The sequence below is a fragment of the Epargyreus clarus genome, unplaced genomic scaffold (genome assembly GCF_041222505.1).
Source record: "Epargyreus clarus isolate Ecla_fem2 unplaced genomic scaffold, WU_Ecla_fem_2.2 ptg000001l, whole genome shotgun sequence".
Lineage (NCBI taxonomy): Eukaryota > Metazoa > Arthropoda > Insecta > Lepidoptera > Hesperiidae > Epargyreus > Epargyreus clarus.
Genome location: NW_027332209.1, coordinates 9,452,721 through 9,466,039, shown reverse-complemented (window position 1 = coordinate 9,466,039; position 13,319 = coordinate 9,452,721). Strand labels below are relative to the sequence as shown.

Genomic DNA, 13,319 nt, shown 5'->3' with positions numbered 1-13,319 from the left:
ACGAAAAACAAGGGAACAATTTTCATTTGAAAGCAAAAAATATTTATGTCATAAATAATTATGACATAAATATTTTTCATATCTTTCATCAGATACGAATGTGACCTCTTCATAAAATATATAGGTCGATCTATTATGAGGTTTCGAGTAGCGTTAAGAGCGTCATTAACTCCCGTATTTGCTTTTAATATGTGAAACTAATAGGGGCAAATATTTGAAAACCTATTTCATGTACTTGAACCAGTGTTGTGCAAACTGAAATACAATTAGCGAATAACAACAGCTTTATTGTACACGTTAGGTTACTAGGTTTACTTAATGTTTATTCCATTATAGTTGTGTGTACAATGAGTGTATAGAAAATTCAGGAGTTGATGAATGTGCAAGTAATATGTTCAAAGTAAGTTTGCACTTTTCACATGGGGAATGTTTGAATAGTTTTTTGTTTCATTGAATTGTTCTTAAATTGTTATTGTTGTTGTTGTTTAAATTCAACCATTGTTTCAATGGTTTATTTTAGACTAAAAGAACTATTAATTTTATAGAAAAGTACAAGTTAATTTTACAAGAAAAGAAAAACTTTTTGAGTTTCATACCTTTTTGAGGTTTTTTAAACTTTATACTGTATTTTTTAAACATTTTGCGATTCAAGCTCTTAAGCTCTATAAGCTTAAGAATTTAATTAACATTTCCGGTTGATTATATTTTCATTCGCTCCGAAAGACAGGTACGACAATGTTCTACGATACAAAATATTAATATTTTGTAGTTGGCCTACGTAACAATTAGTACGAAAAATCAGTTAAACTTTTCACACTCGGAATTTGGCCAAAGATTTTATTTACGTCAAATCTATTATACTTCTTCGATAAAAACGTATCCTTGGCAAGCAAATTATGCGTTACGTTAAAAAACACCAGTCCGCAGAATATCAATAGTTGTTGACCTTGTTTTAAATTACTAGAAAAACTATGAATAGAACAAAAAATTGCCAAAGATATAAAATATAGATAGAAAAAAGTTTTTTTTCGGATGTTTTTGAGACTCGTACTAACGATTCGTTTTCCTGTGTTAGTATTAACATTAGGTAACAACCTACTTATCCATTTTATGTTATTAAAGTCGTGTTATAGGGTTTTTATTAAAACGGATTCATTCACAAGAGTTTTATTTACAGATTGGTTCTTGTTTCACTGCAGAGATAGCATTCTCTACATCGAGTTGATTAGGGCAACATACTTAGGATCGCGATTTCATACCGTACGATAAGGTATATTTATGTAATTTCGCTTGAGATTTGGCATATCATGTACACGAGTGAAATCAATTCTGTTTAACTTTTGAACAATTATAATAAGAACACAAATCTGTGTAACATCTCACAGGGCCTCTCATAGGATATTTGAAATGTAGAAGCAGGGTAGTAGTAATATTAGTATAATTATAGGTGAAAGATAACATGGAATAAAACATCAGACATGCTGATCTAATTGATCTCATGTGAAGATGTTAGTATATATAATACAATATATTTTGAAAGCCGACACGTGTCTAGATGTTCATATAATTATTTAGATTATAGGTAATATGTGAATTCAAATCTGTAGAAATCTTTATGTCTAGATAACTTCATGAGTTCAAATTTTATAACGTTTTTGAATTCTGTTCTTCAGATAACAATCAAAATTTATACAATGATCTTGATTGTTAAGAATGTTAATTAAAGATTCAGCGAAATGGTACTTAAATAACTTTGTTTTAACAAACTCGTCTTAGATGAGACTTAAACAAGTGAAATAAGGGTACCTAAAGAAAAGCCCTTATCCGTTGAAGTACAGTTTCGTAACAAGAACGACGGTTGTAGGAATAAAAGCTTCCTAATGCAGATAGCAACCTTTTAGGGTTACGCTGTGAATTGTGGAAGGGTATTACCTAGAGATAAAATTATATGAAATGTCGCACTATCCATTGTTTTACTTATTAATTAATAGAAATGTAATGTATTTTTTTTTTTGTATAGGCGTAAGGAGGTACTTACAAAATGGCAATTATAATATACTTACAGTGGAATCGTATAATGACATCGAAGGGAATTGACAAACACGTCATAATAAGCGGACGTCATAAAAAGCGTTTCGTGAAAAAGAAACTTTTTTATATAAATATGTACTTATGTATTTTAATAGAGAAACATAGCATAATAAATAAAAATAAAAATTGCACGTTAATCATTTTCAATATTGCTATTAAAATCGTGATAATAATTCTGCAGCCTTTAATGCCTCTTCTGCGGTAGGTAATGGTTCTTCCTCGACTTCCTCTTCCTCATCTCTTTTGAGTTGTTCCTTAACATTCATGTTCTGTACGAGATATTCATCGGTTGGTGCTTCGGATGTGAGGAGAGCGCTATCAATGTCAACATAATCTTTTCACATTTCCGGTGCTGCTAAAGAATCTGAGTCTAGGTTTCGTGACCACAAAGATCAACGAACATTACCGAACATGTAAAGAATCATGTCGTCATGTCGGTCATTAAAACCGGACATAATTTATCGACAATATCATAATAAGCGACATGTCACTGTAAGGGAAGTCATTATATCCGATTTTTTTACAAAGAATTTTATATGAAAACCAAACTTCGCTGTGTAATTACGTCATAATAAGCGGTTGCTGAATATATACGGAGTTATAGTAAACGGATTCTACTGTATTTCGTATAGTAAATATTACCGGATCCGATAGCAAGGAGATCCCCGGCAAAAATCTTGCGCAATTGGCTTTTTTCATCATTATTATAACATATACCTATATATTTCGTTACCATTATTATTTTAAAAGCTCCAGTATGTTATCTTACATATATTAAGAGATGCGACGGTCCATCTAGTAAAGCGAGCTACATACCTACGGAGACCGGATTTTGCACCGGGTCAGGCAGACACCTAAATTATTGATTTAAATTTCTGTTCCGGGTCTGGGTGTTCTTGCACGTTTGTGTTCATGGTACCCACAACAAAGAAAATCCAAGTGCAATCTTAATGTAAAAAGCCTTATTCCTTAAGCCATTCAATGATTTTCAAGCAATTCCTTAACAAGATATTCATAGAATTTATAGTTCAATGAATGTGTAAAATGAAAAGTGATTGAAGCAATTAGGTATATTGTGCTGGGAATATTTCATATACTAAACCTAACGAAGCGATAGCATCAATCTTTTTCTATTCGAATTCTATTTTCTATTCGAATTGAATATGTAAAGCTTTTGATTGGATCAGGCGGCATATAGTACAGTATCGTAAAAACTATAATTTCATTAGTTTCTCAATTCAGGTTTGTGAAATGTTTTTAGTACGTAAGGATGAGATGTTTTTACGAATAGTTTTGCGAGGTTTTACATAAACATACGAAAAGATTATGGAGACATACATAGCAACAGCTATTTTTATCAATTGCAGCTTCAAATTCATATAAAAATAATAATGTGTCTTCTTAAAGTTACTATATCTTACATTAAAACACAACAGTGCTACGTATGGCACAAGACAGAAATATGTTTCGTGGTTGTGCCGTACACTCAAATTACGAAAAAAATACTAGAAATAACAAAGGTAAATAAAAGCTACTAAAGAGAAAATTTACAAGGTACCTTATTATACAGAAATCAGAAATTAAATGCTTCAGATAGCTGTATCACTACCACCATTACTGAAGCTAAACTTATCTAACGAGCTCCTCGTTAGAACTACGGATGACAAGCTGTTAAAAGCAATTTTAATGTGCTGACTCTTGGATTTGATTATCTTTTAAATACCAGCATATTAATGAGACGCAACTAACAAGCTAAATAGGTGCGTGTTAGGCATTTGCATATTTGATATCTTTTATTAGTGGTTGATGTAAAGTAAACTGAAAATAAATTGTGCTTCATGTTTTATGTGTAATAAATACTGTGTTCTTAGACTTTATAACGTACTGGTGACGTAAAGTACGTACGTGACGTAAACTACGTAAAGGACTGGTGGATCTTGGGATAAAATTAACATTAGATATTCGATCTGGTGCCTTCATCACCCTTCCTTCATCGCACCACTCGCCGAAGGATAAGGTTCTATCCACATCAACTTGACCCGTGGCGGTTCTCCACGGTTCGGTTTGTACAGTCATTTTTGCCGCGTACGTGAAAAAAGTGGAATAAACTTCCTCCTGAGGTATTCCTTCAGAACTATGGGTCTCTTCAAGAGGGGTGTAAACTGACTGCTTTCCATCAGGTAGCTCGTCTGCCTTATCGTTAGGTTAAACAAAAACCAAAAAAATGACATATCAACGAACATGTATAAGTGTGTGTGAAGTCTACCACTACGCACTCGGCCACGCCTATGGACTATAGCCCTAATCCATTTCAATCTGAGACCAGCAGTGGGATAGAAATGGGTCAACAACACCATGTACAGATAGCACCGTGGTTTGTGTAGATCTTAAGCGAACTACAAAGTTAAGTAACGTCGGGTGCGGTAGGAAGATGGATAGGTGACAGCTAGTAATCATTTATTGTTATCGTAATAGTCGTAATAAGTTATGGTAGGAAACTGCTTTCCTACCATAACTCCTAATGACCACTAACATCCCTCCGACAGTACAAGGACCACCATAGTAGAGTATGCTCTAAGCTTCCCTAGTTTTAGGAAGAGTCCCGTGACCAGCAAAAGGGCATAAACAGTGTTATCTTATATATAAAATTCTCGTGTCACAATGTTAGTTACCGTACTCCTTCGAAACGACTTTACCGATTTTCACAAATTTTTATATGCATATTCAGTAGGTCTGAGAATCAGCTACTATCTATTTTTCATACCTCTAAGTGGTAAGGGTTGTTCACCCTTAACATTTTTTTTTATTTATATGGCAACACAACGTTTGCCGGGGCAGCTAGTTGATATGTATACATGACAAAAATCTTAATATCTAGAGAGTTCAGTTGCATTATCACTCATGGGTGACTGCGCAACTAGGTAATAAATAACAGTAAACACAAGTTACTATGTCAGGTCATTTCCCCGTCATGCAACTAATGATATGAGTAATATTATACCAGCGATTGACTTGTCTGACAGAATATTATGAAACAAAAGGTGGAATAATTTTCTGTAGAACTGATACAATTCAATTATGTTGGATTCAATACAATTATAGTTCAAATATGTATCTACCTGAGGGTTGCATGCATCGTCCGCTGTATGTAGTGTAAAAGTGTAGTGTATTTTTATTGAAGTAGAAAATTAGTATGCATTCCACCTAGTTTTAAACGGTTACTGCCGCCCATGGACTTCTGTGACCAACTGCAAGTAGAATAGAGATTCTACCTGCGTTCCTACTCCTAAGGAGTATGATGGCCGACTCATTATGCCAATTAACCGTTTCGTTTTAGACATAGTTTCATAACTATCTTAAAATAGCTCTTTACTGCTTCTTAAGCAGATATTGCATAGGTATATGTCAAACATACGGTAAATAATTTGATTACGTCTGAAACTACTAAGAAAATGATTTAATAAAATACACTTTTTAAAATTGAAGAACAAAAAATTAAATTTTATATATTTAACGTAGCGTAGCGTAGATAACAAAGGAAGTGAAAATGAACGATTTGCAAATCCAATTTCTATGGAAAGTTTGCGTTACCGGCGTGCAGTTTGCAGGGAACTGCAGTTGCGAAGTTAGTCTGCTACAAATAATAACATTAAAACTTTGGAAAGAAGGAAGGCTACAGTTAGCCCAGCAGGCGACTGGTAACTTCTCAGACCGTGACTTTCATTAAGATTTTAGTTCAGTTTAAAATTATTTTAAGCTTACTAAACTAGTAGTTCAGTTTCAGTGGAAAGTAGGTACGTTTAATACATCGTGATCCAAATGAAGATAAGAATGTGGTTATGATAAAATTAATTGCCTTTAATACTTATAATTTAAATATTGAAAACTATTTTATTCAGAAATGTATTTTTATTTATATGTGACATAAAGCCGTTGTGACTTTCGTTAAGATTTTAGTTCAGTTTAAAATTACTTTAAGCTTACTAAACTATTAGTTCAGTTTCAGTGGAAAGTAGGTACCTTTAATACATAGAAGAATTTAAATATTGAGAAGTACTTTATTCAGTAAAGATTATTTTTTATATCTGACATAAAGACGTTGCGCGTTTGCATAAATAAGAAAAACGCCGGATTCAGGTTCTAATAAGGTGTCGATTATTAAACCTAAGTATATGGGTCGTAAGTCGTAATCAATGTTATTAATCTTTTAAACAAGTGATAATTATGAAATGAAGTGATTATTATTTATAATCAGAGTTGTGTACTGACGTTGAAACTCGAATGAGAGGCCGAGTTTCTGACAACTAGGCTATCACTGCTTTTATGTATATGGGTACTATATAAAGGTGGGTATTGACTGCTGTAACGTAACATGCAATGTAACACGCAGTGAGAGAATTTACCGTCCACATTGTCGCAATGCATCATGCAATGCGAGAGAATTCCCATAGTGTAGACGACTTACGCGTACGAACCATGCACACTACGTGCGCGAACAGATCATTTTAACTTGTGCATCATTGTGCGCGCCGCTATCCGGCATTTGTACGTTTCTTCGGACATCAATAATCATCGTTGTTAATATTTTGTCATACGATCCATTCTTTCGGTATTCTCGACAGACTGAGCTATGTTAGCCGCGAGCATGCTGGAAACATGCTGAAAGCAGTGATAGCCTAGTGGTTAAGAAACTCTTCCTTTCGATCGAGGGGTCCGAGGTTCAAATCCCAGGCACGCACCTCTGATTTTTCAAAGTTATGTGCGTATTAGAAATTAATTATCACTTGCTAAACGGTGAAGGGAAACATCGTGAGGAAACCTGAGAGATTTACAAAAAAAATAATCTCAAAGGTATGTGAAGTCTACCAATACGCACTTGGCCACCGCGGTGGACTATGGCCTAATCCTTCTCATTAAGAGAGGAGACCCGTGCCCAGCAGTGGGATATTAATGGGTTGTTGATGATGATGATGATGCTGGAAACAGATACGAGTGGGTACATGCTTACTTCGTGCGTGCACCACGTCCACACTCATGAAATGCTCCTTTCATGTTACATCGCACGTTACGTTACAACAGTCTGTACCCACCATTATAATCATTTCAGTGAAAAGTAACAAATTAAAGTTGTATAAAGTATACCAAAAAAAGTTTGTGAGAAGGTCCGGTTTCCAGTAATCCCTCAGAAATCAGTTAATAAAAGTATTTTCTCTTCATAAAATTATGTAAATAGGATTATCATGAAGGAAAAATGCGTAATTGAATAATCCGACCTTTCGACGAAAAGGGTAAAATAACTGGAAGCTACGTAATGAGAGGTCATATCCCCTACGGTGCTACGTAATAACTGATTTGCATTAATATCATATATACGTGTATGAACTCTCAATTACATGTATATCAAGTGTGTAAGTATATGACAGACGCACACATTAATAGGTATAACTAACGACATATGACAATGATATGACACCAATATACATTACTCTGAGTATGACACTAAGGTTAGATATGAAAACATGAAATTCTAGGTATAACTACCGACATAATAATATGACACTTATGTAAGATATGAAAACATGAAATTCTTTTAATTATTTTTTATTTTTTACAAATTAACTTTAATTAAATAGGATTTTGGGCGTATCGTTAATTAAAGTAACCCGTACATTTGGAGCAAATTTGCTATTAACGACGGATAGATACACAAATAATCAAAGATTCTTCTTTTTGACGAAACCGTAGAAATACATAAAACGATTTTTTTTTGTTATTCAGAAAACGCTTGTGAGCCGAGCTATGATTATTGCATTTTCAACTTAAATTAAACTTAATTTAATAAGCCAGTTACGCAAAAAACTGAGCTTGTCATTTCTTTAACAATACTCCGTTATTGAGTCGTAACAGTCCCACTGCTAGGTTTGGGCTTGCTCTTAGAATAAGAAATAAAATACCATATTGCAACAGACTGGTTAAGGGCGAATTGATAGACTATCCTTAGTTATTATAATAAAAAAAGTGTGTGTGTGTCAGCTACGACGCACGATTGGAGTTTACTCCTTACGAATGATAATTATGATATATATCGAATAGAAAAAAGGGTAGGTAAATGAACGCCTCTGCTAAAATGATAAGAGAAACAAACATATATCTGTAATTATTCGGATTATTTATATTACTTCAATAATGCGTATTACATAAAGTATGTTACAAAATAATATAAAATAGCGCCATCTAGTGGCAAGTTTTATAAATTGTAAGTTTGCAAGTTTATCAATCTATGTATTTTGGTTCCAAATATTATAATGGTAACTTAATATAATTGTTTATATTAAAGTAAATTTTAATATAATATAATTATTTATATTTAAAACAATGTTAAACGTTTTATAACTTAAAACTTAATAATTATAATTTCTTTGCCATCTATAAAATATCCTTGTTGCAATTTACGGATGAAATTTATATGAGACTCAATAAACATGTTATTATATGTAATTTGGATTGTTTCTGAATGTTTTATAATTCTAGAATTCATTTAAAACGTATTGCTAATTTTATATAACTTATTTTGAACATAATTCATTAGCAATAATTCTGTAATAAATATTAAATAATACTGTTTTGATTTTGCCCGTTTATCGTTGATAGATGGTGCTGATCAATAATGCATCCATTTTTATAAGTTAAATTAATATATCAGTAACTTACAAAAGCCTCTTTATGTTAAAAACTTATTTTGCTAATATTATATCTTATTCAATTGCTTACTGATTTTATATGTTACTCTTCTTTAAAAACGTTCATAAAAGATTGTTAATCATATTATGGCGCCAATGTTCATATTTTTCACAGTGTTTATAAATGATCAAACCTATAACTTAATTTATGCAAAAATGTAAACAAATTAGTTAATGACGTTTTAATGTTTTATATATTGCTAATTATTTTTATTGAAATAATTACTTTCATATGGGATTTGAACTTACTGTATTTTAAATTAATAAAAGCACTCTTGATTCATATTTTGGTTTCCGTTACGCCTCAACTTTTCGTGTTACACTTGATTTTACTCCTCATAAAATTTCCGTACCGGGCCTTATAACTCAAATCGTTTCTTAAGGAGTAAACTCCAAAAATAAACTACTTTTACTACAGTTCAACTGCTAAGCGAAGCCTTTTCGGCTATCTGATTAAAAGTAATCACCGTTGCCTATGAACATCTGTAACACCAAAGAAGTCGACAATGCGTCGCCGGTTTCAGAGGGGATCTCTTTTGCGCCTAATTAGTTTGGAAAGGCTCATGTCTTACTGTACAATTTTTAGTTAAAAGCAAATAACAGCGTTTCTAAAACATTTTAGTGAGCAAATAGCTAAGGTCTGAATATGTTCCTTCTGTTCCAGATGATAGTGCGAGTGTGGTGCGAGAGTGGCGCGGGTTGGGTGCCGACGCCCGTGCCGGTCACCCCGCAGACCACGTGCCGGGACGTGCTCGAGTGCTGTCGGGAGCCGGGCGACGAGCCCTGCATGCTCCTCTGCGTGCACCCACATCATGGAGGTATGTATAAAATTACCAAGAAATTCGTAACGGAAACAACAAATGTCTATGCAATTCAATTGATGTTAAGTGACGGTCGTACATGTACGTCAAACAAGGATTTAGAGTCTACGTGAGGTATTTTAGATCACATATAATTTTGAGGACTAATTTTGAATGCCTTGTATTGGAAATTTTGCCGTATCACAGTCTTCAAACCAAACCAAACAGTGGGAATATAACCAAGTAGCTCTAGTCAAAATACGAAGTTATCCTTTATATCTATTTATTTATTTTTACCAGTTTATAGAAATAGGAAAATTAAAATCAAAGTGTATAAATATTTTATACGAAAGTAACTATTTTTATCAAACACAAAGCTTAAATGGTTGTTGTGCACTGGCTGTTCCACTTTTTCCCATACATGGCGGTAAGTTTAAACGGACTCGTGTTATGAAAAATCATTATCTACAATTAGATTAATTCGAATATGGACATACCATAACCCACTAGTGTAAACCATCCCAAACAGTCTGTGACATCCATTCCTCGTTTGGTAAACATGAAGTGTCAATAGGTACACGGCTTAGCACTATAACGTAACCCAAATAGCCTTATTTGTCACATCACGACTTCCAACAAGAAGCGAGCGTTCGCTAACAAAAAGTTGTTTATGGCGTATTAGCGGTGGTATTCGAGGATACGCTGCGGTGACCGATGAGTGGTCGCAAAAACAGATCCGTTACACCGATGTCACTGGTTCGCTTAGCAGTGGGTACTTCGCGCTCCTTCTTTAAATTATTGATGGGGCAATGAGTTTGCTATCCCCTTGATGGAAAATGGTTAGTTCCACCCATGTGCATCTGTAATTAACCCCAGAAAAGTTTTACCTGAGATCGCTCACAGACGCAAAGTTACCCCTGAAGACTAAGCTGGAATGTCTCTTTAGTGACATGACGAACGTGACATCCTTTACCACGCTCTTCAAAGTGGAACACAGTACTTAGCACTCGACTGCAACTTTATTTGTAGAAAATCCAAAGTTTTTTTACTGATAACATTAGAGCTCGTCAATTTACAAACAAAACAAGAAAATCGGTAGACGAAAGAGAAAGAAATTACAAACCTACAGGATAGGCGCTACTGACAAGCAAGGCTTATGTTTTTCACATAAGCCTTCCTTAGCAGTCGGGTAAAAAGGTAGTGAAGTGTTTTGTCTTTCCCTATTACACATAAATACATGTTTTGTTTTAAATATAATTATGTTTTTAAAGATATGCGTCCGTGTGGTCGCATGGTCCCGAATTTGTGGCTTAATGTAAAAGCATTAAAATTACAAGGAAACTCCGGCTGGATGTAGATTAGATTAAAAGATCGTTCAATTTGTTAAGAAAATGTATCAGACGTGACCAATTAGGATAATTAATCTTAAAAGTTAAGCAGGAATTATTGGAAACTTTTAAATGATAATAATTTTATGTATTTTGTATTTGGCTTAAAACGTTTAGATAGTAGGTATCTATGTATTATGGTAGTACATTTTAAATCTTATAGAAAAGTATCTGTACTTTTATAAGTACATAGCATACATAGCATAACATAGCATATAAGTAATCTGTTAGTAACACACATTATATGGGTCTTTAGTTGCTTGAAATAAAGGAATTTTTCTTATTTATTTATAAGTAACATTCATTAATGGATACAATATTTCTGGACTGTATGTATTAGTTATTTCTCAGAAATTGGTATAATTTGCTTGTTTCCCATATCATTCGTATCCCGTTCAGACCACTTCAACTCAAAAATATTATTATATTTTGTGACATTCCTATAATAAAGAAACACAGACAATAAATCTTTCAAAATTGGTTTTGTCCTTTATTTAAAGCGTTAGTAAAATAATTAGATAATAAATTTTGTACACCCAACTTAGACAAAGTAAACAAAACTTCAAAAGCGGAAGAAAGTTTGTCTAGTAGCCGGCAGTGACTTTTGCAAGATTCGTGATGCGAAGTTTAGTTACAACAGGTATTTAGCTTGAAGTGGATTGATTTCTATCTTGTTTTCAAAGCCCTGGCCTTTATATGTAGAGCAGATTAGACAACCGGAGCCAGCTCAATTTAATTTAAAATGACTTACATAAAATAAATTGAAATTAAATGTTAAAAGATATTGCCTCGCCAAACAACAAATTTTATTTTCAACATTTTATCTTATATTTTATCAACATTTGAGACTTTCCCACTTAATTACGTTTCTGTTAAAATCATAATAATCTCTATGGAGGATGCATCGCCAAACAGATAGAATTTTAATTTATATCGATCAACCTTTCAATTGGTAAAGATATTAGGTATGTGTGTTCATAATTTAAAAATAGAAAAAAGCATGCAGTCCACCTGATGGTAAGAGGTCACTGCTGCCCATGGATATCTAGAAAACCTAGATAGGATTAGAGTGCTATCTGAGACCAACCACAGAAGCGCTGCTATCACATAAGACTAAGTTAGAACACCCCGAAAATGTTTCTCTTTCCCTTACCACATCCTTTATATCCGAATCTGCTCCTAACCCTGTTGTTATAAGACAAAAATAGTTGCGGTGGTTGTGCTTCTTTGTAAATATAAACAGTTTCGTAATATGATGATACTTTTCAATAATACAGGTAGGTATTGTTTGTGGGAGTGTGTGTACAACACTTTAAGAGGCGTGACACGTAAACAGACCACTCGTAGAGGACTTCAGTCATTTCTTCGGTTGCCGTACGGGTGAAAATGACATTTCGGACATATCTTTCCCACGGAGGACTCGATCACCGCAATTACTGGCGTCTCGAGTTTTTGCGGGGGACAAATCGAGAGATAAACTTTGTATATTCCGAGTTCCGACACAATCATCGATTCTCTATGGGGTGACAATGGTTAAAGTTCATTGATGTGGTATGAACCCGTTATAACGGATCCTGAAGTAATTTTCCTTGATTTGTTTACCAATGACATAACAAATCAACAAAAAATACGTAATATTATTTTATTATAATATAGGAGAAGCAGACGAGCATGCAGCCCACCTGATTATGGAAAAGTATGTCTGCCTTACCACACCCTTCAAACCAAAACACAGCAACACTGCTGTTATTAGGCAGATATAGGTGTGGCGGTGGTGCCGCCGGAGTTGCACCACAGAGGGTTCTACCACCATCGAAATTACATTATATTCATTACATTGTAATACAGACAAATATAATACAAAATCGACTTAAGATGATAATAATATCAACTTATCTTTATATTTAATGGCCGTAATAGAAATATTATTAACATTTATGCAAATCCTTCCGTGTCCATCAGGTATCAAAGTGCCATTTCAAATGTCGTTGGTTATCGTGTTGTGCTAGACCATTCAGCAGACAGTCTGTCTGGCAGGCATGACTAGATAGTTGCTTTAATAACAGTGCTAGTTAGACAAGGTTTATGAGAGTAACGAAGACATTGTTAATATATTTAACTGCAAGTGCACGTTTTATAATGAACTTTGATATTTCTACATAAATGTATTTATCGAACTCTTTCGTCTGTTTATTTCACTTGAATCTAATGTCTTTGATTGTAAACTGTTTGACATTAAAATGCATAAGTAAACATTTTTACAAATAAATCTTACAAATAAAAATAATACATTCTCACAA

General features: G+C 33.7%; 1 protein-coding gene across 1 annotated transcript in view; it reads left to right on the top strand.

Moving 5' to 3' along the window:
* The window catches only part of ASPP (Ankyrin-repeat, SH3-domain, and Proline-rich-region containing Protein), a 401,632-nt gene that overhangs the window by 73,436 nt on the left and 314,877 nt on the right, over positions 1-13,319 (top strand). The window contains exon 3 of the mRNA XM_073073478.1: positions 9,496-9,649. Within this exon, the coding sequence (XP_072929579.1) occupies positions 9,496-9,649 (154 nt within the window). The remainder of the gene's footprint in view (positions 1-9,495; positions 9,650-13,319) is intronic.